At 49.6% G+C, this 27,499-nt stretch overlaps 1 protein-coding gene across 4 annotated transcripts; it reads right to left on the bottom strand.

Moving 5' to 3' along the window:
* Positions 1-647: 647 nt before the first annotated feature.
* OTUD5 (OTU deubiquitinase 5) lies at positions 648-26,941 on the bottom strand. Of its 4 annotated transcripts, none has more exons than XM_081125047.1 (9): positions 25,580-26,941; positions 16,337-16,430; positions 7,787-7,851; positions 7,543-7,699; positions 7,296-7,444; positions 3,882-4,085; positions 2,225-2,414; positions 2,023-2,136; positions 648-1,729 (listed from the first exon to the last, which is right to left on the bottom strand). In XM_081125047.1, the coding sequence occupies exons 1-9, from the start codon at positions 26,171-26,173 to the stop codon at positions 1,608-1,610; spliced, it is 1,689 nt and encodes a 562-aa protein (XP_080981173.1). In that variant the 5' UTR covers positions 26,174-26,941; the 3' UTR covers positions 648-1,607. The 4 variants fall into 4 exon arrangements, with proteins under 4 accessions (XP_080981173.1, XP_080981170.1, XP_080981171.1 ...); XM_081125044.1 differs by having other exon boundaries at positions 648-1,732; positions 7,528-7,699; positions 25,580-26,935; XM_081125045.1 differs by having other exon boundaries at positions 7,528-7,699; positions 25,580-26,935.
* Positions 26,942-27,499: the final 558 nt, after the last annotated feature.

The raw sequence follows: 27,499 nt of genomic DNA, 5'->3' as shown, positions 1-27,499 counted from the left end.
CACCTTTATAGCTGGACAAGCATCCTTCCACAGGGGCCCCATTATTGAGGCACAGCAAAAAAAGACACTGGGCCAGCCATCCTTTTCTGCCTTGCCTTTACCTCAAGGAAGGTCGGGACACAGAAGTGTCAGAGAACTGGGGGACATGAAAAACAAAAAAGGGTTTAGCCATTCTTCAGCTTCTGAAACCCAGTGGAGGAGGTCCATCTGGTCACTTCCACTGAACTCATGGTATTACGAAGCTTCTACTGTACCTTTCCAAAGCATTTCCTCATCAAACAATCACAAGAACAAACATGGTGAAAGAGGCAGGCAGAGAAGTTGGAAATTCAGTCTTTGCCCTCAAGCTCAGTCCTCTGCTCCCATCACACCCCAGGAAATAAGGTGGGCAGGATACATCCTGTGCCAGTACTGAGGCAGGGAAAGCAGGTAAAGATAGGGCTTTCTTGGTGGTAACAGGTCTAGAGGTGTATTAGTAAGCAGTGAACCAAATATGAACAGACTCTGGGCCCCAGAGACCCTACTGGAGAGCATGCAGCCCTCAGAGGTCAAGCCAAGGCCTGTAGCCTCACTGCCTTTGCCCAGACACACCCCCCCTGCCCGCACACACATACACTCTGCCCGACACAGAACAGAGGCGCTCCGGGGAAACTGACATTTGGTTTTATTGTGCCAAGGACATTACAGATGGCAGATCTTGTCAACACCTGCAGGGCACAAGTGCCCCATCTGCCAAGGCTGCTCCCACTCCCCACATTCAAATCCTGAGCGGCGGCTATAATGCTCAAAGGTGCCCCCACCTCAAGATTCCAAAGAGACTGGTGGTGGTGGAAGCAGTAGGAATGCAGTCAGGTCGGAGTCTCATTGTCCAAAGCCCACATGACACCTGCCACCCGTGCTCCCCTACTCCGCCCTGGTTCATATTCTAGACCCTGCCCATCTCCATAGGGCTGGAGACCAGAGACAGCAACCATATCTTTGTGCCCCTTCTGTGCCCCACGGCCTGCCTACCCCCAAACCAGAGAGATGCCACCTTCATAGAGTCAATGCTGTTGTCTATGTGGTTTTTGATTGGTTAATTTTATAAGATAAAAGTACATTTTAATAAAGAAAAAATTCAACATTGAAGGCTCAGACATTCTTAGGGTACTGGGAAGGGGAATTTCCCACTTCTTCCTCCCACTTCCCTGGCATAGTTGTGGAGGTGGGGTGACAAGGTTTGCTGAACTTGGAAGGAATAGGGGTCAGGGAGGCTTTCCTCTGTCTGAATGTCTCTCCTCGGGGGCTGCCTGGCTGCCAGTTGGTTTGTCTCTGTGTGCCTCTCGCCTACCTTCGGCACCCTTGCCCGAGTCCCCTGTGGAATGCAGGGATGGTGCTGTGCAGGGGGCAACAGGGCACGTCAGCTGGCGAAGAGACAGGTGATGGTGGTGGTGGCAGCGATGAGAGGGGTGCAGGGGTGGGCCCGCAAGAGGGAAGTGGGGAGGAGGAAAAGGAGAAGAGAAAGGGAAGGAGGAAGACGGCAAGAAGGAAGAAAGCCAAAGGTGAGGTGGCACCGGAGGGCAGGAGTGATGGGGGTTGGGAGATGGTCTCCAGTCTCTGGGTCTCCATCAACTCTTGTCTGGGGGTGGATCTCTGTGCACTTTGTTTTTCTTCATACTGTCTAGGTATTCTTGTTGGGACACTGCCAGCACCGATGCTAGGATCTCATCGTCATCCCAGTCATTCAGACCTGCTGGGCAAGAAGGTAAAAAGGATGATGGAGCCTGTCTTTTCACCCTTCACTGATCCCTGGCTCTGGAACGATCCCATCCAGGCCCCTTTAACTCCTATTTATAAAAAGGCTCCTCTGAGCCTATGAAACCCTGCTCAGAACCTCCCTGGGACAGATCCCTTGGGCCTAAACGATTCCCTTTTCCTGGGGAGACGGCCAGAGGCTCCAGAGAACCCCCTCAGGACTTACTGCTTCTTCCAGCTCTCCCCAGCTCCCGGCTGGCCCCTGGCTCCTAGACAGAGGAGGCTTACCAAAGGCAGAGGGGGACATCTGCTGAATGAGGGCCCGGCACTCCAGAGCAGGGTAGAGGGACACAAGGGGGGAAGTCGCCGGGTCAGCCCCTGCTGAGAACTGGCTGCTTGTACCTGGGGCAGATGGACAGTCAGAGGCAGGGTCCGGGACTTAGGCAGCACCTCCTAAGCCCTGCATGTTCCCTGTCAGCAAGTCACTGACCTGGTGCACAGGGTGAAGGAGGTTTGGCAAGAGCTAATACAGTGCCTGGGGAAGGGGGCTTGATGCCCAGCTCAGCATGCAGCTCAGGGTGCTCGGGTGACCGCTGCCGTGGGGACCGGCTAGTCCACTCCTCCAGGCCACTGGAGGCAGCTGCTGTGGCAGAAGTGCATGTGGCGCTGGCTTTCCGGGGCTGCGGTGGGGAAGGAGTAAGAGGTAAGAACCTATAACAGTCTCAACCCTCCTCTGCCCCATCCCTGAGGGCTCACTTCCTCTGGGAATCCTGGCTATGACACAGCTTCTACATAGACCGCCATTACTCCGTCACACAATGGACCAAAGGACGAAAGTAAGCCCCTTAACCCTCTTCACACCCTCATGGCCAAACGGACAAGAAACCTGTTACCTCCACCTTCAAAATAGATCCAGAGTGCCCCTACCCCAACTTTCCCCTCCCCCTTGCCTGAGCCATCAGCAGCCACCTGAACTACTATAGCAGCCTTCTCCTTGCTGGTCCCCTGTTCTACCCTTGCCACCCAGACTCCATTCTATACCCAGCAGTCAGGGGGTTCCTGTCAAATCCTAAGTCAGATCCTGTCCCTCCTCTGCTCACAACCCTCCACAGAGTCTGCTTCACTCAGAATAAAAGCCAAAGTCCTCACCACGGCCCACAGGTCCCTTCCCAATCTGGCCCCACTACCTCTGACGTCTTTTCAGCCACACTGGCTTCTGGCAACTCCTGAATCCCAACAGGGGTGTGCTACCTCAGAGCCTCTGCTCTAGCTGGTCCTCTGCCTATCCCGGCACATGCACTTAGCTAACTCCCTCACCTATGGCAAGTTTTTGCTCAAATCTCACCTGTTCTGAGGCCCACTGTGTCCACACTATTTAATACTGTGAACTTCCAGCGCCACTCAGCCCTACTTATTCCCTTTACCCTGTTCTTTATGTTTTTTCATCCATAACACCTCTCAACTAATTTAGTCATTACATTTACTGTTTATTTTGTTCCGCTCTGCAAAAACGTAAGCATCACAAGGACAGGGATCTGGGCCTGCCTGGCTCACCAATGCACCTCTGTATACCTAGAAGAGTACGGGGCATAGACCTAAATAAATATTTGTTGAACAATTTACTCAGCTCTTGCCAACATCTACAATCACTCTAAACTCATGATTCCTCAAATGTCTGTATATCTTGCCCTCTCCCTGCCCTAACGTTCCTGTGTAAAGACTAACTAGAGCCCCTATATCCACTGGTCTCCCAGCCAGGGTCAAGGACCCCTCTGATGCATCTGTCTCCCTCAATAGACAGGGGACCACTGAGGGTGGAGTGGGCTAAACCTGATTTTACATTCTCAGCAGAGCTTGGCATACAAGGACATTCAACAAAAGCTTGTCCCTCTGAAACTATCCATCAATCCTTCATGGCACCACCAGTGACTGTTCTCTCTCTCTTACTCCTTAAGAGCTTGTTCTACACAGGCGTTGAGAGTTCTAAGGCACAATGCCAAAACTAAGGCCAAGATGAGGTTCAGACAGGGTTGGAAACTTCCTTCTCTTCCAAATGTCAAAACTGCTTAATTTTTTCTGCCTATTTGGGGCGGAGCAGGGGAAATAATGGGTTCTTGGCCAGACCAGTGACAGAGCACAAGACCCACCTGGTTGGGGCCGCGGACCTGGCGGGCCTGTTTTTCCTGATCCCGCAGCCATTGCAGGTAGGATTCTCGAGCCACCTGCTCTTCAATAGCCTCATTTGTGGCCTCCCAGTCTGTGGCCCGCTTTTTGTCTTCCAACATTTGCTGTTCAATCCATGACTCCTCTGATGTTTTTATGGCACTCTTCATCAGGGACTGCTCTGCAAACTGCAAAGGTGGGAGGAACAGGGATATGGAGTGACACTCTGAACTCTGGCCAAGAGCCATAATTGGCTCAGGGAGGTGAGCCCACAGGCCCACAAGAGAGGAGATAGGAAGGCAGGTACTCTTACTAAGCATCCCCCTGGGCAGGCTGCCTATTCATCAGGGACTGGGGAAAAGCAGGCTTGGGTGGTGGGACTAGTAGTTCCAAACTCCTACACTCAGAAGCCCTGCTCCCAACCCCAAGACAACTCAAATGAAGTACTAAGTCTGGGGCAGCCAGGTGCCCTCCAGCCTAGGCTGGAGTTTAAAGAAGCCTTACCCAGTGATGACTCAGTTTCACAATGCTGAGGCCTTCCTCATCTATGCTCAGATGGCACAAGGAGAAAAGATCACCTGAGAAGTTAGCTGTATGTGCACAGGGTGGAGGGAGTAGTCAGGTATTTAAGGGGATGAGGGAGTAGTATTAGCATGATGTGAGGTGCTATGAGTTGTGGGACACTGTATGAGAGTGCTCTGTTAGACTGTGAGATACAACTGTATTTAAAAAACAAAGTAATAAAAAATATCAGAGCATATCCCAGGGAGTAAATGTGAGTATTGTTCAGCAAAATTCTAACATTATTTTAATGCACATATACACACTGCACACCAATGTGTGTGCACATGAGTAATATAAAATATAATATTTTACCTATGGATAATAGTCCAAAAGTATGTAAAACTCTTTATTAGAACAAGACAATTTAAAAATGGGCAAAAATTTAAACAATTTCATATGCACATGCAAAGATGCTTAACACCATTTGTCATTAGAAAATTGAAAATTAAAGCAGTACCTATCAGCTGGTAGCTTCATATAGATATAGATAGTTACATAGAGAAATAATTCTGAATATGTGTATACACACAGGTTAGTATACACAAATATATCTCCTTACTCAGTCAGCTGAAAGGGCCTAGAAGGAAGGACACCCCAGTACCAAGGAGCACACTCAGCACCTGGATCGTGGCTTCTAATAACAGTCCAATAAATGGAACCAGGGCCCCTGGGAGAAATGGCTGGTTCTAAGACTAGGGAAGGAAATATACAAGCTGAGCCTGAAGCATCTTTAGTGTCAGAAAGTAAGGAAGTGCTCAAAAAACAAAACAAACAAAACAAGACAACATCAAACAACAAAAAAACAAAGACAAAACAAAACAAAAACCCAAAAGCAAAAATTAGGAAAAAAAACACCACCACAATGATGGGAGTATGTCAAGGAGACACAGGAACCAACTAAGAGAGTTTCCAATAGCCAAAACTGAAACAATTTGATCATCAAAATAAAAATAGCACTGGATTATAACCCAAAGTATAAAATAAATATCTGTGAGTCCATATTGATATAAACAAATGACTGAATAAATGGGGGACAAGAGACAAATTTCCCTTACAATAAGAGTTCCAAATAATTTATGTAGATATGCTGCCCTCAAGAAGATGGAGCATAACACCCACTTCTTAAGGGTGGGTTGCATACAATGACTTCCTTCCAAACACAATAGTGTGGGAAAGGGAGTGAGCGGAAAAGAGTGATTTTACAGTGGAGAACTTAACAAACACTACTTCAGCCAGGTGATCAAGGTCAATAGCAACAGTCACAAATCATGTTCACAGTACATACTGTTGATATGATGTGATGAGAATGGCACTTTACCATTGTGATTTTCCTCCCTACAACCCATAACCCCAGTCTAACCATGAGAAAAACACCAGACAAATTCCAAAAGAGAAACATCCTACAGTACACCTGACCAGTACTCCTCAAAACTGTCAAGGTCATCAAAAACATGAAAGTGTAAGAAACCGTCACAGACAAGGGAGCCTAAAGAGACATGATGACTTTAGTTAATAATGTGTCAATATTGGTTCATATATTGTAACAAATGAATCATAGTCATCTGATATGTTAATAATGAAACTGGTGCAGGATGGAGGAGGTATGCATGGGAACTCTGTACTATCTCCTTAGTTTTTCTGTAAACTTAAGGCATTCACATTTTTTTCAAAAGGAAAAAAAAAAGAAACAAGCGATCAAACAAAAAAATCTTAAATGTATAGCGTTATGTGAAAGAAGACACTCTGAAAAAACTATACATTGTATGATTCCAAATATATGACATTTTAGAAAAGGCGAAATGATAGAGTCTATAAACAGATCAAAAACAAAAACAAGGGAATTCAGAGAAGCTGTTACAGTCAAGAGGAGCCAAGGGAGACAAGGCGAGGACTAAATGTAATATGGTCTTGGATGGGATCCTGGAACAGATAAGATCATTAGGGGAAAACTGAGGTCGTTTGAATAAAATACGGTCTTCAGTTAATATATCAATATTGGCTTATTAATTGTGACACATGTACTATGCTAATAAGATGTTAATCATAGTGGCGTATATGGGAATTCTCTAAGCGTAATAATTTTGTAAAAATCTAAAACTGTTCTAAAATTAAAAGTTTATTTAAAAACCAAAACAAAAAAAACCCCTAATGTTGGGGGGGGGGGGTGGTGTTAGGGTGTGTATTTCCTAAAATGAGGCAGGAGCACTTTCTGTTTGTAGGAAGTGAAACCTGAATAGAAGGTATCAAAACCCCCAGCAGTCGACTGTTTATGAAAGAGAATGCGAATCTGCCCCTGTGGGCCGGGAAAATGTACTGCCACCATCTGAGCACCTACTAGGCACCAGGCCCAGTGCTAGGTGCTATCTGTATCAGCCGAGCTGCCAGCCCAGATTACTTGTGAATACTGCCCTAGGTCCCATAGCCAGTGAGTGTTGGGGCCAGGCTTGAACCCCAAGTCTCTGTGACCACGGAGGTCTGTAACTGCTGAGTTTCAGAGGAGGATCCATGTGGGTACCAAGACACCCAAACCGAGCCCTGGCTCATGGTTCCCAAATATGACTCCATATCCCAAAATGCCAACCCTCCAGAGGCACAGAAGATGGGTGAGCTAGCTCAGACAGGCAAACTGAGACCACAGAATGAGCCTTGAGAGATCACCCTGGGTGACTCCCTGATTTCTCAGAGGTAAGACCTCAGGAGTAACTCAGACCTACTAGGCACCAGGCCTAGTAGGAGGCAGGACATTTTTGTGGGCTAGGGGTAGAACTGAGACCCAAACAAAGGTTTCTGGCCTCTAAATCCAACAGCCATCTTGGGCGTGGTGACATGCTTACCCCCGGTTTGAATGATGGCAGGCCCAGCCCCACACCAATAGTGGCCTTGTTGGGATTCACCACTGAATTGTAGTGGATATTCCGATGGTAGCTGACACGGATGGGTTCATCCTCATTTTGATGGATCCCATGGAATGTGTTGATGGGTTCTGCAGAAAAGAAAAGGAAGTAAACATCCACAGTGGGCCGGGTAAGGCAGGCTCAGATCAGGCACAATCAGTCGCTCACCTACCCACCACAGAAGTACCTGTGCTGTACTGGTACACCTCCACAGGCCGGTTGTACATCTCCGCCATGGCCTGCATCTCAATGTGGTTGCCGTGGCAGTTGTTTTTCCGTTTCCGGTTGATGTAGGTGGTGAAGTCCTCTGTGACATAGTTGGAGAAGTAGTCTGCATTCTTCATCTGCAGAACAGATGAGAGGGTCAAGGTTTGTGTGGGGAGGAGATGCTCCAACTCTGCCCCTAACCCAAGGTCTCTGCAAAGTCTCACCAGATAGTCCATGCAGTGCTTACGTACAACCTCATGCATGTCCTGATCTCCATACACCTGGTCAGCTGTGGAGGCAGAAGAAAGAAGACACTGGGATCAGAACTGCCACCAGAGAAGAGTTCCAAGTCACAGAACACCCCTGGGGTGAAGGGCCAGGGGCCAGGAAAACTTCCTTTCCTACCACAGGGCCTAGAGAGTTCTTGGCCTTGTGGGCTGGAATGGGGTCATGGAAAAAGAGGCAGGCAGGTACAGTCTTTAACAAGAAGACAGGAGAAAGGGACACAACCACAAGCTTCTCGTGCAGATGACCTTGTCTAGGGCTTGCCTGCCCACTCAGACAAGTCAATGAACATTTTAAGCCCCGTAAGTGGCCTGAAGCACTATCAATCCCACACCCTCACCTTCACTCTTCACAGGAGAAAACTGAGGCTCAGGGAGAGTTTGTGGCTTGACCAAGTTCATACAGAAAGTCAGTCTATGACAAATTCAACTCTAGAATTCAGTTTGCCTGACTTCCTGGAGTCAGCATGGCTTTTACAGGTTAAAAAGAAAAAGAAAAGGGAAAACAGCTGGGCTGTAAGCCCAGTTCTGCCAGGTACTACTGAACTAAATGACCAGAGGCAAGTGACCCAAGTGTTCTGAGCTTCACCTGCCTCACGTGTAAAACAGGAACAAGCTGGATAACTCCCTGGCAGGCCTTCTTGTGAGATTTAGATAATGGGTATAACGTGACCGGCACTGGGCTTGAGACAGAGCAGTCACTCAGTAAATCTGAGTCCCCTTCCCCCTAGTGGGGCCTAAATGTGGAGTACTGTGAAGGTGACAGAGCTGAGTAAAATCCTGCCCCCATCTGCAAGAAGCACATAGTCTAGTAAGAGAGATAAGATACATATGCATCTAAGCTTAATTCAGGAAGGGGAGTCTATGGCCCTATGGTGCAGGCATCAGGGGGTTTTGGTCAAATTAAAATGTAGGCTCCCTCTGTCTCACTTGAGGATCTTCACACATGTCTTCCCTCATTTCAGGACGTCCCTTCCATCCTGCTTGACTGCCTACTTATCAAAAACCAATGTGTTCTTTAAAAGTTCCCCACTCTACCAGGCACCTCTATCACCAGATTTATCAAAGATGTGTACAGAATTCATCTGCCTGATCACACTGGGCTCCTACTGAGGGCAGAGGGCAATTCACATCCAAGTCTACCCCCAGCTCAGGGCCCAGTACAGTGCAGGAAATCGGGAAGTTTGCTGAGTGAATGGACACACTGGGGGAGCCAGTGAGTCTTCTCCCTGGGAAATTAAGGTGGGCTTGAAGATGAGGCACAGATTAGGTCCACTGGCTAAGACAAAGAGGGAATTTCCCTTTGTCTCCCCAGAAGACCGCTGCTCTGATTGGATCTCCCTGGGGCACTGGGGCAGGGGCAGGTCCCTCCCGCAGGGAACACCACAGAATTCTTCCACCTCTGTGAAGAATCGCCAGAAGAATGACTTCGCTGCCCTCCCTTCCCTCCCTGGAGGGTTCTGTGAGATAAGGAAAGACTGCTCTGAGATAGAAAATGGGGCCCATGCCTGTTCTCGAGTCCTCTTGGAGGTATGTAGGGACCGGAGGGCAAGGGGGAGTATGGGCCGTGAAGGTAGGAAGGGGTAGCCCCATCACTGATGTAAACAAGGATGTGGGTTCTGTGGTTACACTCTCCCCCGCCCCCCAGTGGCACTTCCAGCAAGTCACATGCCCTGTGCACAGGCTGGGGGCCCCCTGCTGCAGCCTTTCTTAGAAGCCAGGACCACATAGCCCATTGCGGCTGCCTACCTGCCAGAGCTGCCTGACAAGCTATTTCTGTAGGATGGGCTTGGGCGCCAGAGGAGGCAGTGCTGTGGGCAGCTGCAGTAAACAGGAACTGACACAGGAGCAAAGGGGTTAAATAGTGACTGGCCTGCCAGGATCAAGGAGATAGCTGAGCTGTTCCTAGGGAAGGGTCAACCAGCATTTCCAGGCCTAAGGGATACATCTACCTTAACTAGATGCTGGATGCAAGAAAATGGGGGAAAGAGGGAGACTGTGGAAGAGAGAAGGGAGTTGGGGGAGAACCTCATGAGGGTCCCCACATTTTCCTGCCACTGACTCCTTTGCCTGGCAGAGAGGCTCTGCTGCCTCCTAGCTGTGTGGTACTGGACGAGGCCCTTAAACTCTCCAGGCTGCAATGTCCTCATCCAAAAAGTTGAGAGAGTAGCTCCTCTTTCTCTCATAGGGCGTTGTAAAGACTACAGGGGATGGTTTGCCAAACATCTGAGGCATACTAGGTATTCAAGAAATAGGGCTCCATTTGTCATGAGGAAGACAATGACTCCTTCAGGTAGCTAGCTACCCACAAGTCAGCTAGAATGTCACCAGAACCACTTATTAAGCCCTTCTTCATTTCTGTTTTACTTCCTCAGCCAGAGGAAAGCCCCAGACCCAGAGTCTAGGCTGTCCTTCGTGTACGCAGAACCAACAGGACGCCAAAGGGCCACAGACCCCCCTTCTGTAATTGTACTGCAAACCTTTAGTAACCAAATTAATGTCAATATCAATAATACAGACTTCACAGAACAGGATCCTTAAGTGTGGGCAAGGTATGACCTTCTCTACTCAGCAATAAAACGTAAAATATAACCTTCTCTCCTCAATTCTAAGATGCACTGATAGGTGGTATAATACCATATATTTAATCGCAGCTGGGAGGGGACGACCAACCTCACTGATTATAAGATACAGTCTAGTTTAGGGATCATTAATGTAGAAGAAAACATGCTCCTCAGGGTCAAGGACACAGAGCAATAGTACCTCTCCAACAAGGGAGAGTAGAAGGATCTTTTCAACAATATAAGGTGGGAAAAATACCCAGTGTGGGCTAAGAACACAGGAAATCCTCATTGAGGAGGCTCTTATCTGACTTTGCCAGTCCCACCTCTGTCCTCCTGAAAGCTCTTCTCCTCCCAGAAGGTTGGCACGGGGGCTAGGGACTGGGCTGGACTTCCCTGTGAGGGTCAAGGTGGGGAAAGGGCCCAATGGACTTGCAGAGGTAGGGGAATTCAGAGAACTTGTTTTGATAGAAACTGAAACTCCTCCTCTTGCTGACGCTGCATTTGCGGGCAATCCGCACCTGTTCTCCCCTCCCAGAGTCCAGCTGGAAGAGGGTCCCCTACTACCTCACCTCTGTCCTCAACGCAAAAAGGGCTTGGAAATCCTCGATACAATATAACAATTGCCACCTCCCCCCAAGGCCTCTTTACTTTCCAACTCATTCTTCCCTCACCCAAAAAGCTCTCGACTTCACACAGGAGGGATATTGAGGTACAGAAATGTGGCACAGCTGGCCCAAGGTCATGTATTTGGGAGGGTGAAGGGGAGGCTAGGCTCTCAAGAACTGACTTCAAGCACTGATGCCCAAGATGACATTACCACCACTCCAATCCAGCTATCATATTAACCACCTGACTCCCTGGGGCCAGGCCTGATCTTGTCCACCTCAGTTTCCCCGCCAGCATAAGCAGAAATCAACTGGAAAGGTCTGGGAGTGGGCAGAGATTACAAATATCAGGGGCTGTATCCCTCACTAGGGCCACAGAGGTCAGCATGAACCTTACCTCTTCAGACCCCGCTTCTGTTCTTTCTCTGAGCATACAGACACTAGCATAGAAATGCACATGTGCATATACACACAGCCAGCAGATCCTGCCAAAGATGTTCCCCAAGGACAAATTCTGACATGACAACCCCCACAACTACATACAACTATCACATTCAACAAGTAGATGCCCTTGCCACCTTCAGTCCAGGAAAGACTGAAGGCTGGAAAAGATGTGAGGTTCTGCAAACTGAGGACCCTGCCCCCCTCCTTCCTAGCCTTTGCCAGGGGTTAGTGGGAAAGGGGAAAAGCCAATGGCACTAACAGACTTGCCTCAACCTCCCTCCACTGCTGCCTGGCAGACAGTCTCTAAATCTCCTCAGGTTCCCTAAAATGTAGTCGCTATTTGCAGAGTAGTTATGAGAAGCAAGACAGGAGAGCCTGGACCATCTAAAGGAGTTTAAGTACAGGGCCCTACCATTTGTTTTGGAGGCACCTGAGAGCTGCCTCCCTGCCAGGCTACTGCTGGCCTGCCTGCTAAAAGAGCCACAGCAAGTTCCACTCAGGACAGAAAAGGAAGCTTGGTGTCTGCAGGAAATCTAAAAACAAACCACACAAATGTGTACACACAGCAGCAAAGGGAGACAGGGACCTGGTTTGTTCCCACTTCCCTCCTGGCCCAGTGGGAACCCTGGCCCAACTGAGATGAGCCAGGGAAAAAGCCTCACCTGCCTGTCAAGCAGCTGTGGTGCATACCTGACAGTGGGGAGATGGCAGAACTCAGTCCTCTCAATAGCCTTGTCTGAGATACCTGCTCCTCTACTCAAGGACTCCCATGACAAAGACGGAAAGACTGATGGAAGCAGGGCAAAGGCCAATGGAAGCTGGCATACATGGAGATCTTCTCCTTCTGGCCTGGTTCAACCTCAAACACCAATGTTCTGACACCTGCCTGTGTGACCTAGATAATAGGGTCCTGGCTTTTTCTTGAGGTCCCAGTTTCCCCATTTATAAAACAGTCAAAACTGATCTAAGATCTATCCCTCCAATGCTGACGGTCCATGTTACAAGACAAAAAGGCCCAGACGAGGGGGCCTAGCTAATGTTTCTAGGCCTCATCTCTGTAAACCTGCCGCCCCCATCTGCTTCTCCATGGCCCATGCGCGCGCGCGCGCACACACACGTGGCCTCCACTTTGCTCACAGAGGCCAGGGCCAGAGGATTTGCTGAGTCAAAGCATATGGGGAGAGGGAAGGAGGAGAGATGCAGACTCACGTTTCCAGGAGATTATCTGAGCACAGCAGGGGCAGGGTGGACCACAGGATACCTCTGGGACTCACGCTCCCACTTCCATTCCACCCAAGCCTTTGCTGATACTCACAAATCCCCAGTAGGGGGTGGTAGGAGAGAACTGGGCACAGGCAGTGGATAGTGGTTCACACTGGGGACACCCAGACCTCACAGGCAAAACAGAGGGTAGAAAGCCACCTGCTTCAGGATTTCTAACAGTAGAGGGCCACAGGCTCCTAGTTGGAGGAAGTAAGGCCCAGAGAGGTGAAGGAATATAACTGAGGTCACTCAACCAGTTGAGAACTAAACAAAAAAGCTTGGGCTTTCCCAGGGCTATGGAAAGAATGTGTCCTTTGGCACCTCCGGGTTCTCATACAGCTCTGCCACTAATGACCTGAGCATGTCATTTCCCTCCCCCCCCCCTTTTTTTAATATCTTTTATTGATTTCAGAGAGAGGAAGGGAGAGAGATAGAAACATCAATGATGAGAGTCATTGATCGGCTGCCTCCTGCACAACCCCTACTGGAGATCGAGCCCACAACCCAGGCATGTGACCTGACCAGGAATCAACCATGACCTCTTGGTTCCTAGGTTGATGCTCAACCACTGAGCCACACCAGCTGGGCATCATTTCCCTTTCTTGAGCCTCAATCTTCTCAACTGTTTCATGGGATAATAATCCCAATTTTACAGGTGAACCTGAAGCATCCAGCTGAATGCCTAGCAAAGAGTCAGGGTCAAAGAACAAGTGGCCCCTATGTCTACAGTCCCCCCTTCAACTCCCACCCTCAGTTTGTGCTCCTTCCACTGTTGAATGCATGGCAGGAAGTTAGAACCTGTAGCCTTCTCACCAGAGCCTAGGGCAATTGCCACCTGTCCCTGTTCAAGCTAGGCTGGAAACAGAGAGGCAGCAGAAAGCCTGAGGACAAAGTCCCCTTCCCAGCACAGGTCCTGTGCACTCTGCCCCAGGGAAAATTCCATTCAAGGCCTAGAGGCCCAGGGGCCATGTACTTCAGAGGAGAGACCATGGGGCTTCTGAGGTTTTATGGAGTTTAAAAGCCAAGGGCAGCTGTCAGGGGAAATGTATAGCCATAGTGCTGATAAGGAAAGGCCTTCAATCTGCCATGGTCAGCTTTTCCTGTAAGCTCAGGCCTCTTACTGGAAGGCCCCAACAGGGGGAAGGGTCAGAGGATGTTTGGGGAAAATAGCTAAATGAACACATGTGCAAATATTGCTCTTGATATGGGTTACTACACAAATCAGGTCATCACTAGCCCCAAGGTCTGTCCCAAAGACCGTTTGAGACCCAGATACCCAGCTGCATTCTCTGACCCTCACTCCACCAGAAGCCCTGCTTACCCCACAACCAGCCAGAGGTCTTAGAACAGGACCTAGCATCGAACAGGCCCCCACCTATTCTTTCTTTGCTTTCCCTTTGGTCCAAGAAACCTCCAAACCTAAACTTTTTGTCTAGGAAACATCCCAGGGAGAATACAGACTTGAATCACAGGGGTAGGAGGTTGGGATATTCTAGCCCAGCAGAGTCCATTGCCCAAACCTCTTCTGTTTAGTAGAAACAGGGAGGCAACCACTCACCCCTACCTAACCTTCTTTCTTTCACCCACTCAACAAACATTTGTGATTCTGAGGCACCACTGAGAACAGCATTCAGGCTTTACCAATGCTATTGTTCCATGAGGGGCTACTATGCTCTCAGGCACTAAAGGAATTTACTGAAGTCATCTCATTTAACTGTTACAAGGTTGTAACAGGCTCAGGATAAAAAAGCTGCTTGCCCAAGGTCAAACCAAGAATCAGTGGCACAGCCTACAGTGGAGCCTGGGTCAGTCCAGCCCACCAGCAGGCACGGGGGGGGGGGGGGGGGGTTCTACAGTGGAGCCTGGGTCAGTCCACCCCACCAGCAGGCACAGGGGGTGGGTGGGTGTGTGTGTGTACCGAGAAGGGATTTAAGAAACCCTTCAGAATCAATACCACTTCACAGATGGGACAATGAAAGTTATGAGTGAGGGCCAGAGCAAGACGACAGGGCTTCTGACTCCCAGCTCAAAGCTCCTATCAGAGGGCACATTTTATGGAAGCTATCAGAGCCCCAAACGGAGGATTAGATCACACTTCCAGCTTCCCCTGGATGCTAGCACAGGCTCTCATGACTGCTTGTTGGGTTTAGACTGGATAGTAAATGGTATTAAGGAATTATTTTGTTAGGAACAATAACAACATTTTGGTTATATCATGAGAGAGAGAAAGAGAGAGAGACAGAGAAAGAGACAGAGACTAGGACCTTATCTGTCAGAAAAACATACAAAAATATTTATGAAATAACCCAGTGTTGGGGTTTTGCTTTAAAAAAAAAAAAAAGTTTTTATTGATTACAGAGAGAGGAAGGGAGGGGGGGAGATAAAAACATCAATGATTAGAGAGAATCATGGATCAGCTGCCTCCTGCACACCCCCTACTAGGGATCGAGCCTGCAACCTGGGCATGTGCCTTGACAGAGAATCAAGAAATCAAACTGTGATCTCCTGGTTCATGGGTTGACGCTCAACCACTGAGACACACTGCTGGGCTGGGGTTTTGCTTTAAAAACACTTGTTTCAGCCCTGGCTGGTGTGGCTCACTTGGTTGAGTGGCACCCCCTGCACCGAAAGGTCACTGGTTCAATTCCCGGTCACAGCACAAGCCCAGGTTTCGGGCTAGATCCCCAGTAGGGAGTGTCCAAGAGGCAGCCAATCCGTGTTCCTCTCTCACATTGATGTGTTTTTTTACTCTCTCTCTCCCTCTCCCTTCCTTTCTCTCTAAAATCAATAAAAACATATTACAAAAAATACTCATTTCAGCTCTGGCCTGGTAGCTCAGTTGGTTAGAGTGTAAACCCAATATGCCAAGATTGCAGGTTTGATCCCTAGTCAGGGCACACACAAGAAGCAACCAATAAATGCATAAATAAGTGGAACAACAAATCGATGTTTCTCTCTCCCTTCCCCTCCCCCCTCTAAAAATCAATAAAATATTTTTAAAAGAGTTTAAAAAATACTCGTTTCAGGAGAGTGAGAAAGAGTGGGCAGGGTAGTGATGAAACAGGGCTGGCTATGTGTTGATGACTATTTGGAAGATGAATGATGGGTAGGTACATGAGGGTTCACTGTCTCTACTTTTGTGTAAGTTAAAAAAAGGTCTATGATCCCAAGGTGAGAGTAGTAAGCTGTAGTTAAGAGCCCTCAGGCTAACCTAACCCAGATTCCAACTTCTGGCTCTACTATGTACTACCTGACCCTGGGCAAGCCATTCCCCATCTCTGAGCTGCTTTTCTCATCTGATAAATGGAAGCAACAGTCCCGACACTTACCCAGCTTAGGGAAGAATTGAAAGGGTTTCCTATAGTGCCTGACAGAGCAATCTGTCCCTAACTAATGTTATTTTCCTTATCACTATTATTGCTGCTATTTTACTCTCACACCACCACACTGCCTCATGATGAAGGGCTAGAGGCCAAATACGAACTTGAGGCTGGGGCCTGGAGTCCCTAAAAGACCAGTTAACTCTGTCCCAAACCCTGTCTCAGGGGTTACTCCTGACAACTGGGACACTCAGGGGCAGCCCTAGGCCCTTGAAGGCTGAGGCAGAGACTCACCAACAGCCCGGAAGAGACAGGCGCCGTCCTCCTTCATCTGCTTGATGATGAAGCCCTTCTTGTCTCGCAGGGCCTTTTCAAACCAGTGCTCCTGCTGCAGGGAAGAGGTGTGGGGGTCAGCAACAAGAAAAGCCTGTACCCCCTCCCCAGAGCTCTGTCCTCGAGCTCCTGAGGGGCCCAGCTGATTGGCTGAGAGGACACTGGGAAGGGTCAAGTTCTCAGCCCCGTTTGACCATTCCATGCATGTGGAGCAGGAGGAGACCCTTTCTTTTAAGGAACCAATCATTGTATGAGCAGAAGACTTGCTCTCAAAGGAGCCCCAGCTGCCCTGAGAGCAGAGGCCCCAGCTACATTCTGCCTCCTGCTGACCATGCTGGGAATCCAATGCTGGACCTTCCCACAGAGAGAGGCCCAAGGCTGGCAAGAACAGGGAGGGATGGAACCTGGCTTTCCCTGAAAGAGTTTCACCTGGGAACCCTCTAGTCACTCTAGGGTAGAGAGATGTTGAGAAGGAAGTGATTGGTAAGCTCTTGAGCCCCACATATAGCTAGGGAATTCCAAGACCTTGTATAAGGCAAAATGTATATAAAATACAATTTTACGTGTGAGTGAACACATTTAACATATGTATATGCATATGTATACAAACACACATGCATACAAAGTTAGGAAAGCTATGTAACAAAATACTTTCCCTAAGCGTTGGTATTGCAGGTGATTTTACTTCACCTCCTTCTTTATAAGAGGTATGCAATCCCCTGTCCAAAATTCCGTAACTCAGAAAGCTTTGAAAACCAAGACTTTATCTAACTTATTTGGCATCATTACCTGACGTGAGCCGATGAAAACCCATTTATTCCACTTGGAGATGAATATTCAAACATTTCCATGAAGAAACATTTGGGTGTTTGATTATGAGGTGCTGCCACAGACCCCACCGGAGGTGTTACAGATACACAGCATACACACCAGTGAGTTATCTAAATAATGAAATTTTTCTAAATTTCAAAGCACACCTGGCCCCAAGGGTTCAGATTAAGTGAACCTGTACAAATGTGTTTTTTAAAATAATGCAGAGATGAGTAGACAGAATATAGAGGATTTTTAGGGCAGTGAAACTACTCTGTATGATATTATGATGGTGGATATGTTTGTCCAAATCCCTAGAATGTACACCAAGAGTGAACTCAAATGTTAACTATGGACTTTGGCTGATTGTTATGTGTCAATGTAGGCTCATCAGTTGTAATAAATGTATCACTTCGGTAGGGGATGTTGATAATGGGGGAGGCTATGTATGTGTGGGGACAGGGAGTATGTGGGAACCCCCTGTACCTTCTGCTCAATTTTGCTATGAACCTAAAACTGTTCTAAAAAATAAAGTCTATTAAAAAAATAGAATGTCCACGTGTCACTTCAAACATATTTTCCATTTCAAAACCAAACAAACCAAAAGCAGCACCTTTCCCAGGCCCCTCACGCCCTCTGCTGGCCATCAGAAGAAGCCAGCCTGATCCAGTATCAAGGCTAGGTACCCAAAATCTGAAGCCTGCTCCTTTGGGATACCACCCTGCCTAGGGATTTATAGGATCCAGGCAATTGCCAACCAGAGGGGATCACTTCTCCGCAGGCCATTTTTCCCCAGCTCAGGTGAGAGAAATTCCTGGCAAAATAGGAAGCACGAGGTTTGGAGGCCAAAAGCTCTAGGTTCCAACCCCAGCTCTGTCACTCACTTGCAGCATCATTTTCGGTAAGCTACCTGAACACTCCAATCCTTAGTTTCCTATCAAATGGGGGATATGTGATATACCTGAAAGAGCTGTCAAGAGGATCATAGGAGCTTCAGGACCAGAAAAGGCTTTGTAAATAATGTACCATATACTGGTAAGGTGGTCACCAGTAAGAGAAGAAGGGGTGAGACCGGAACAGACACAGATATTGTACAACTGAGAGGCCCTCAGAAAGTCCTAGGTGAGTGACTGAACAGGAGGGGATGAAGAGGGGGTGACAAGGGACTACCCAGCAGCCCCACCACTAGGGCACACACCCCAGGAAGGTATGGCTGGCTGGCTTTTGAGAGATGACAAAGGCACTGGGAAGCCCTTAATGGGCTTCCATGGGTAGCACAAAGACTTGTTTGTGCACAATATTACCAGCAGTCCAGGTGCCCCTCCTGCCCCAGAGGCACACTCTAGCCAGTTCCCCAAAATCCATCCCTGCCCCGCAGGGTCAGTCATCTCCCAGCACCACGGCACCTGCCCTAGCCAGGGGTCTCCAGCAGAGAAGCTGCAACGATGGCTACAGCCTCAGACTGGGTAGAAGTTCTAAAAAAGGGCACACAGCAACCTCCTGCCCTCAAGTGTAGGGGGAAAGGAGATCAAAGGGGATGAGAGGGCCTCCTACTTATTTATCCAACAAAGGGTTACCAGGCAGCTAAGTCAGACCTTGGGCTGGCAATGAGGCCAGAAAAATGAATAAGAATTGCTCTCTACCCTCCATAAGCTCACAAACTGCTAGAGGGGTGAGGAAACAGGCAGTGACTACAGGCAAGTGTGAGCAGGGCTGTGAAAGAGATGAACAAAGGGGTGCTAGAAAACACAGAGGAAGGGACCTGGTCAGTCGTTAAGGCTGGCACCTGAGAGGAGGTTCCACCTGAGAAAAGGATTAAAACACCAAGACCTCCAGAAAAGCTTGTGAATTGGATAAGAAATCACTTCTGCCACAAAGCACCAGGGACGCCAGAGGCCAGCAATGAGTTCAGCAGAGCTCAAGTCCTGGGTAGGACTGTAAAAGTAAACAGGGCAGGGCCAGGAAGAAAGATGAACTCATAGTAGCCAAATGCCTGCTTCATGCCAGGTGCCAGATGCAAAAGGTGACCTCTTAATTGTACCAGAGCCCAGATTGCAGGAAGCATTATTCTCATTTTATGAAGGCAAAAAAGAGCTGGGGTTTAGGCACCAGAAAGACCTAATGTAGAGGCAACAGGGGAGGCCTCACGAGCCATAGCATGGAGACATACTTGGCAGGCAATCCTCGGAAAAGCCTGGTTTGTCCCTAAAAATGAAGGAGGCCTGAGCATACCCTTTGCACAAGCAGGGCTTCAGTCCTGGGGCAGCCAGAGTGGCATCTGTGCCTGGATCTGGAGGCCAAGCCATAACCACCCACAGGCTTTGGCACCAGCAGCCTTAAGATCCTGGGCTCTGGCTGAAACCCCCTCTCTTTCTCTCCCTGTGGGGAGAGAAAATGGGGAGATCCTGATCCTGAGTTCCAGAAAGAGTTTATACAGTCCCAGGAGCTCCTAGCACAGTCTCTTCCTTACCCTAGCTGGACAGGAGACTCCAAGAAAGGTGCCAACTTAGAAGTTGTTTAGGAAAATGGCCCAGGAAGAACAGGCAGGAGGTAGTGGGGGGGAGGCTGGTCCAGCCACAGAAAAGTTTAGGCCTGAGGAAGTCAAGTCCAGACCCTCAATCTTGCAAGCCCACTACTGAGTCTGTGGGGAAGTCCATCCACATCTCTGAGCCTCCACAAAGGAGCTGGACAAAGCCCTCTGACACCAGGGGATCCCAGGTACAAGACTCTGCAACCTACTGGTCCAAAGGCCCAAAAAAAGTTGAAACAGACTGTGGGACCTAACTTAGGTTCCAATTCAGCTCCAATGATTAGCCATGTGATGACCTGCTCTGAGCCAGTTTTCCAATCTGTGAAATGGGATAACAAGCTTCCCAATAATAGGGATACTGGGCAGACTCAAATATTACAGGACTCTGCTCAGTAGGAGAGCACTTAATGAGTTCCCTCCCCCTCCCTTAAAGGGAAACAAGAACACCCCTGTAGCAGGCTGAATAACAGCCACCCAAACATATTAGGCCCTAATCCCTGGAACCTGTAAATGTTACTTTATAAGGAAAAAGGGTCTTTGTAGGTGTGATTAAGTTAAGGATCTTAAGATGCAGAGATTATCTTAAGAGTATCTGGATGGTACCTAAATGCAATCACAAGTGGCCTTAGAACAGTAGAGGAAAATCTGATACAGACAGAAGAGACCAAATACACAGGTGAGAAAATGACGCGAAGACAGATGGAAGTCGGAGTGATGTACTCACAAACCAATGAATGTCAGCAGCCTCCAGAAGCTAGAAAAGGACTGGGTTATCCTCTAAAGCCTCTGAAAGGAGTGTGGCCCTGATAACCCCTTGATTTTGGACCAGTGAAACTGATTTTGGACTGCTGGCATCCAGAACTGTGAGAGAATATGTCTGTTGTTTTAAACCACCTAGTTTGTGGCAATTTGTCACAGCAGCCACAGGAAAATAATACAACCCCCTGGTAGCACTCCTGGTGTGAGCTGTGAGGCAATGCCATATGGCTATCAGCTCGCAGGATCCACCTCTCCAGCACCCACCCCCCGGCCTGGGAAGCTGCTGACCCTACCCATCAATAAATGAGCTGCCACTGAAGGGGAGAGGGAGCAGAAGATGGTGGCAGCAATGGCAGCTCATTGACGGACGTTTTCCCAGAGCCCATGGCAAAGAGGTGTTTAAAGTATTCTGGGCTTCATAGCTCTGTCCCAGCAGGCCTGGTGCCAAGACCACCCCTGTCCCCCCAAAACACCCAGGAACACTGGCTCAGCTCCATGTGCAAAACAACAGGCAACCCACCCAACAAGAAAAAGATAGATGCACTGCTCTCTAAGGACCAACATAAGCTCTCCTGGGCAAAAGGATGGGAAAAGAGCAAGGCCCTAAAACTTAATGCCAGGCCACTGGGGGTGGGGGAGGGGATAAAAAAAGAAGATTCTAAGATTCCATTATTATGCAACAAAAAGAAATAAAGTACTGTTCCATGCTACTACAACATGGATCAGAAGAGACAAATCAATCAAGATAAAAAGTAGATTAGTGGTTGCCAGGGGCTGGGAAGGGGTGAGGGGACTGGGGGATGATGATAATGATGGTTTCTTTTTGAGGTGATGAAACTGTTCTCAACTTGATTGTAGTGATGGATGCACAACTCTGTGAACACACTAAAAGCCACTGAACTGTACATTTTAAATTGTTGAATTGCATGGTGTGTGAATTGTATCTCAATAAAGCTGTAAAAATTAAAAACAACCACCCAAGAACCTATAGGCTAGGGAGAAGGAAGTGGAACACTGCCTGAAACTTCCTATCATACCCCCACCAAAAGCCAAGAGGCCCCACTCAAAACTTTCACCATGGGTGGGGGGAGAGGGGAATAGGGAATTAAAGAAGAGGTTACAACTAGCTTCAGAACACCGAGTCCAACTTCCCTCCCCACCACTACCCATCTTATGGATAAAGAAACTGAGACCCAAAAAAAGGGAACTGCCCAAAGATACAAGACTCAAACCCAGACTGCCCAAGCAGGGAACACTTTCTGCTATACCACTCTGCCTCCCCACTAAAGGAATCAGCAGATTACAAAGGCTCCTAGAAAGAACCCAGGTGATCCTGGGGAAACTGCAAGAGAAGAATCAGCCAAGGTCTGAGGTGGGTCAGTCAGGTACTCACACATTCAATCACTGGGCATGGGTGGACCATGTAAAAAAAAAAAAAAGGCAGCTGAGAGTTTGCCCAAAGCTATAAAGTAGCTAAGCAGGAGACCCTGGGGTTTGAACTAAGGCCTGCCCAATTCAAAAGCCCAAACTCTTTCCACAGACAGCCTTACCTCCACATCATCCAATAGGCCCCGTGACAGGCAACCCCCGAGCTTATTCACCATAGCACAGGTGACAAACATACATACATACACATACAAGAAACCCGAGCCTCACACCAAATAGGCTGCTTGTCCTGCCCACCAACCTTGGATGGCTGGGAGGAAACGGGCACAGGGGAGAGAGGGGGAGAAACCCAGTTCTTTCTCAAAAGACACCCACCATTTTCTGTCACCACCAGGTCCAAAGGGTTTTGGTGTGAGCTCTCTAAAATCTTACACCTAAATGACACCCCACCAGCTCCTTACCTGACCAATGGGGAAAGAGGCCCAGAGAACAGAGGCAGAACTATTCTGGTTCATCCAGCAAAGCCCCAGCAAAGCCTGAGTGGGAACCCAGGCACACTGGCTATAGTGCCAGGTTCAGCTTCTTTGAGCATGCATGCCCCATTCTCAAAATGCTCTGTGGGGTCCTCAAGCTGAGGATGCTTTGAATCTATTCCTTCCATACAGTAAATTCTCCATAAGGTGGCCATGCTTGGGAAAGGAAACTCCTGACCCTAAGTTGCCAAAAGGGTTCCTAAAGGCAGTTAGAGGTACAGTCACAACATTGGGACAAACAGGAAACCTGAGTAGTCAGAACAAGGACCAGATTCACCATGTGGGCTCCCTCTCAACAAGTCCCCTCTTTCCCAAGGGATTGAATTGGCCTCCAGGCTACAAATGCCCCAGTGACAGTCCAAGGCCATGACTGGGGCAGCAGGAAGAATCTCCCCCTCTTATCGTCACCGGAAGGTCCCAAGTTGGACCAGGTGTAGCAGGGAGAAGCATCTTCCTCCTTTTACCCCAAGAAGTAGGAGGACAGGAAGCCTTTCCCCTGTAGTTGGGAAGGGAAGATATCATGCAGCCACAGAGCTTTACTTCCATGTTCTTATGGGGACAAGTATAAGGGAGGAACTCCCAGCCCAGGAGATGCAAAGGGGGTATAAGGAGGTGTCATTCTAGTCACCACGGCAGCATGCAACTTTCTTCGTCTCTGTCCTGGGACCAGGGATATATCTCTCCCTATTTCTGTGAAGGAGGAAAGACAGACTTGACCCCAACCAGGAGGAGAAGAAACAACTCCTGGTCCTGATTCAGTGGGTCCAGCTAATTTATCCTACCTAGAGTAGAAACGGGTGGAAAGGCAACAAGGAGGGGGTCTCAAGACGTGGCCCAGACCCCTGTGAAGTACAGAAAGATTTGAGTCAAGTGGGACAGGGATATGGGTGGAGAATTTCCCTGGAGTGGGGATATCCCAAACCCCCTTCCTGTCTCTGGGAAGAAAAAAGCTTGTTGAAAGCAATTCAGGAAGCTCAGAATATTTCCCTGATTCTGGAAATAAGCAGCAAGCAGAGCTAGGTCAGGCTGAGTCTCAGAATATCTGCTAGTTCTTGAGGGGAGGCTTCAGTCCAGTCCCCTGAAACTGACAACCTTCTCATAGAAAGAGGACCTTCCTGGCCCGAGGGTAAGGGTTTCTTATGACTGTGAAGAGCACCCAGGTACTTCTGTCCAATGCAGTAGGCCTTAGGCCACCCTGAGGAGGACCTCATGTCCTTCTTCCTGGTGATAAAACATTATTGCCTGGTTGGGGGAGGGGGGACTTCATACCCATGCAGGTGTAGGCTCAGACCCCTCCCTGAGATGAAGGATCTCCTGTCCCTAAGGGGAAGTTTAGGCCCCTGGGAAGAGGCTCAGATTCTTTTCCTCAGAACCCCGCCATATCTTGTCCCAGCAGGAATAGGCAGTTCTCAGGGCTTAGTTCACAAGTGGAAGGTGGTCTTAGGCTCAAGTCCACAAGACAAGAAATCTTATGCCTCTAAAAGGCTGCTATGACGCAGGTATATGTGTGCTGTCTGAAGTGAGGTGATAGTCAATACTCTCACGGTAGGCCCAGGTCTCAGGTCCTAAGGTGGGGGAGGTGTCTCATATACATGAGGGCAAGTTCAAACTCTTGGAGTGTAGGCGAAAACTCAGGACCCTATTCCCCAGGAACTCTGTAACAATGCCCTCAAAGGGTCTCAGGAATCCATTCTGGTGGGAAGTTCTATTCCTGAGCTCAGACCTCATCTATAGAGACACAGCAGTCACTGGGGTACATAAGGGCTTCTTGTCCTTGAGGGAAAGCTCAAGCGTCCTTGGCACAGTGGGTCTCAGGGCCCTGAAGGCAGGCCTAGGTCCATGGGGAGGCCTCAGACTACATCTCTGGGACTCCATGCTGCCTAGGTCTCAGGATGGAGTTCCCAAGGCAGAAATCTTACATCCCTGACACTTGGGGGCGGGGGGTGCTTAGGTCCGTTACAGGGGGAGAGGGGGCTTTTATGTCCCCAAGATGTGTTTCAGTCCTTCATAATTGGGTAGAAGGAGCTCATATACCTGTGTATTTGTATGTGTGTGGGGGGTGTCTCAGGCCCCCAAGGAAAACACTTGGACACTAGGCCCTGAGGAGAAAGGTTGCCTAAAGACTTCACCTTGCCTGGGACCTCTGTGGGGGGATAGCAGTGTCCTGAAGAGGCTTCAGACCCAGTCTCCGAAAGCCTGAGTCATTAAGCAGGGGGAATCTTAGGCTCCAGTACCCAAAACAGGGAATCTCATTTTCTTGAAGAAAGGCTCAGGCCTGGTGGGGGTGGGGGAGAGGGGCCAAAGGTCTATCACTTAAAAGAAGTTTAAGCTCCTGAAGAGAGATTCAGACTCCTGTCCCCAAGGAGGTCTCATACTACTGAGAGGAAGCATAGACCCTAGTCACGTAAGAGAATGAGTCTCACGTATCCTAGTAGTTTCTGGTCCCTGGGTATTGATTTTGGCTCTTGTCCCCAAGGGTAAGGGAATCTTATCTCCCCAAGAGAAGTCATATTCCTGGAGGAAAGCTCAGAAGATTCCTCTCTCTAAAGGGGATGTATATGTGTGTCAGTGTCAGTCCCTTGGTTTTAGAAGAGTCTCAGGCCCCTGAAAGCAACCTTAGTACCCCTGAGGAAATGTCAGACCCCACTGCTGAGGGTCTTGTGTTGTGTCCCCCTGAGAAGGAAGGGGAGAGGTTGTCCTATTCAGTGTGTCAGACCCCTGAAATGGTTTAGGTATCTTGGGGACACTCAAACATCTCTGAGGTCTCCACCTTACTCGTGTCTACTGGAGAGGGATTCTTAAAACTCTTATCTCAGAGGAAAACAAATCTCAAGCCACTGAACACAAGATCAAGGTCCCTTGGAGAGTCATGAGACTCCCCTCTCAGGAGGCATTTCATCCTGCCTGTCTCTCCTGGGGAGTTCCCATCTATTGGCCCTGCAAGATGAGGTCCCAGGACCCAGAAGAGACCACAGCTACCATCTTTAAGTTCGTCTTATCTGGGGCCTCTAACCTAAAGTCCTTGGGGAAAGGGGGCGGGTAAAGATGGTGTCTCACGCCCCTACCACCAGAGAAAAGTGTCAGGCTCCAGGAGAAGACGTTTAAGTCCCCTGGGTCCCTTGGTTCCCTACCCAGTCTGGGGATCTCATCCACCATACCAGCTCACCTGTCATCTCCAGCCCATACCTGCTCGACAGTGGCTGGGTCCATGGCCTCGATGCGTGCTGCAGCCGCTTCGTACTCATCCTCACTGTTGTAACCTGCGCCGACGTCCTCACGCTCCGGACTGCCCCCGCCAACCGAACCAACCCCGGGGGCTTGACGCCGCCGCTTGCTGTGGCCAGGCCCGGAGCAGCAGCTGCCCACGCCCACCGTGCCGCCCACGCCCACCACCACGCCAGCCGCGCCTACACCTGCTGCAGCTGCACCAAGCGCGTCGCCCGGAACGCCGCCAGGACCGCCCGGGCCCCCACAAGGAGGAGGAGAGCCCTGCTGAGGCCGGGGACCCGGCACGGCGCCAGGCGGCACAGCCAGCGCCCAGCGATGAAGTGCACCCGGTGGCCCCTGCAGCGGGCCCTGAGGCGGCGGTGAGGCCCGCTGACGGGCCCCCACGACGCCCGACTCACGGTCGCGGTCGCTGCTGCCCACGCCTGTGCCGCCACCGCCCACGCCCACACCCCCGCCGCGGCGCGGCGCCGGGGGCAGTGGCCCAGGCGGCGGCGGCTCGTTGGCGGGGTCGGCGTCGGGAGGCGGCGGCTTCTTTTTTGGGAGAATAGTCATGGCGGCACCGCTGAGTACCCCCCAGCAAACCCGGCGCGCGGCACGCCGGGAGAGAACCCGGATGAGGGGCTACTGTGGTGCGCGAAGCACCACGGGATCGGCGGGGCCTGGATAAAGAGATTGAGGCACCGGTTCCAGAGCCGTAGGCGGCGCGCGGGTCACGCGACAGAAGAACCCGGATGTGAAGTCGAAGGTGAAGGCAGTGGGGCGAGTGTCGTCGCCTACTCTCCAAGTTCGGCAAGTTGATTGTTACGCTCTTTCCGGCCTTCTGGTTCAAAGGAAACAGAACCAAAACAAGCACCTCTTCGCCCCGCCCCCTCGCAGGTTCTTGAACTACCGGGCGGGGTCCCAGGGCGCCGCGCACGCGCGCCGGAGCACAGCACCGCCTCTTGCTCGGAAGTACGTGGGCAAAATCTTCGCTGCAGCCACAACAATTGCGGGCACCAACCAATCGAAGTGACTGCGTGGGTCCTTGCTGAAGCCCAAGGGCCAATCAAAGGCGAGCGGTCGCCCTCCTGTGCCCTCCGTCTCAGATTTCAGTCAAAGTCGGAACCCTGGTTCTTGGCCTTTCACTTCGTCCATGCTGTCCTGCTCTTGACTTTTCACCCTCAGGCTTTGATTCGCAGGCGGCAGTACTGCGACAGGACAGCTTGGCCTGCCCCACACACAATAGTTTTAAAACCACCTTCCAGGCTTCCAACTTGGCCGCTGTCAGTTGGACTGACAGGAAAATATCAACACTCCCAGAGCATAGCAATCCCCTGAAGCGTCAGTTCCGGTCACACCCACCAGTAAATCCGCATCAGTGGAGAGGCGGGCGCCGCTTCGTCCTGGCAAAAGGCTGAGAGCTGCGGAGATTGGTTAAGAGATGCAGTCACTCGCGTTGGACAGGCCAACCTTGGGACGGACTTGCACAGTTGGGACAGTAGGTGTTTGGGAAACAGACACGCCCTCTTTGGCGCCCCCGCTTTGACCTCCCCGCCCCTGTGGCTAGTGCGCAGGCGCGGCACAGCTGCTTTTTTTTTTTTTTCTTTTTTTTTTTTTTTTTTCCCTGAAATGAAATTTACCTAGATCGAGCAAACCTTTACGTAGCCATCTCTGTCCCCAGCCAGCGTCTCACAATGGGGTTTGTAAAGTTACAAGCTAATCCTAGCTGTGCTCTTGTCCGAGTGAACTCTGGCAAGTCATTTTACACCTCATCCTCAATTTCTACTTCTCTGTAAAATGACAATGGTAATTCCAATTTAAGGGTCAGAGATTCATGCTTGTAAAGGGCCTGGTAGTATTCCTGGCACATAGTAAATGCTCAATAAATTAGTTGGCATG

The sequence above is a fragment of the Miniopterus schreibersii genome (genome assembly GCF_964146895.1).
Source record: "Miniopterus schreibersii genome assembly, chromosome: X".
Taxonomy (NCBI): Eukaryota; Metazoa; Chordata; class Mammalia; order Chiroptera; family Miniopteridae; genus Miniopterus; species Miniopterus schreibersii.
This window is presented reverse-complemented; position numbering and strand designations above follow the sequence as displayed.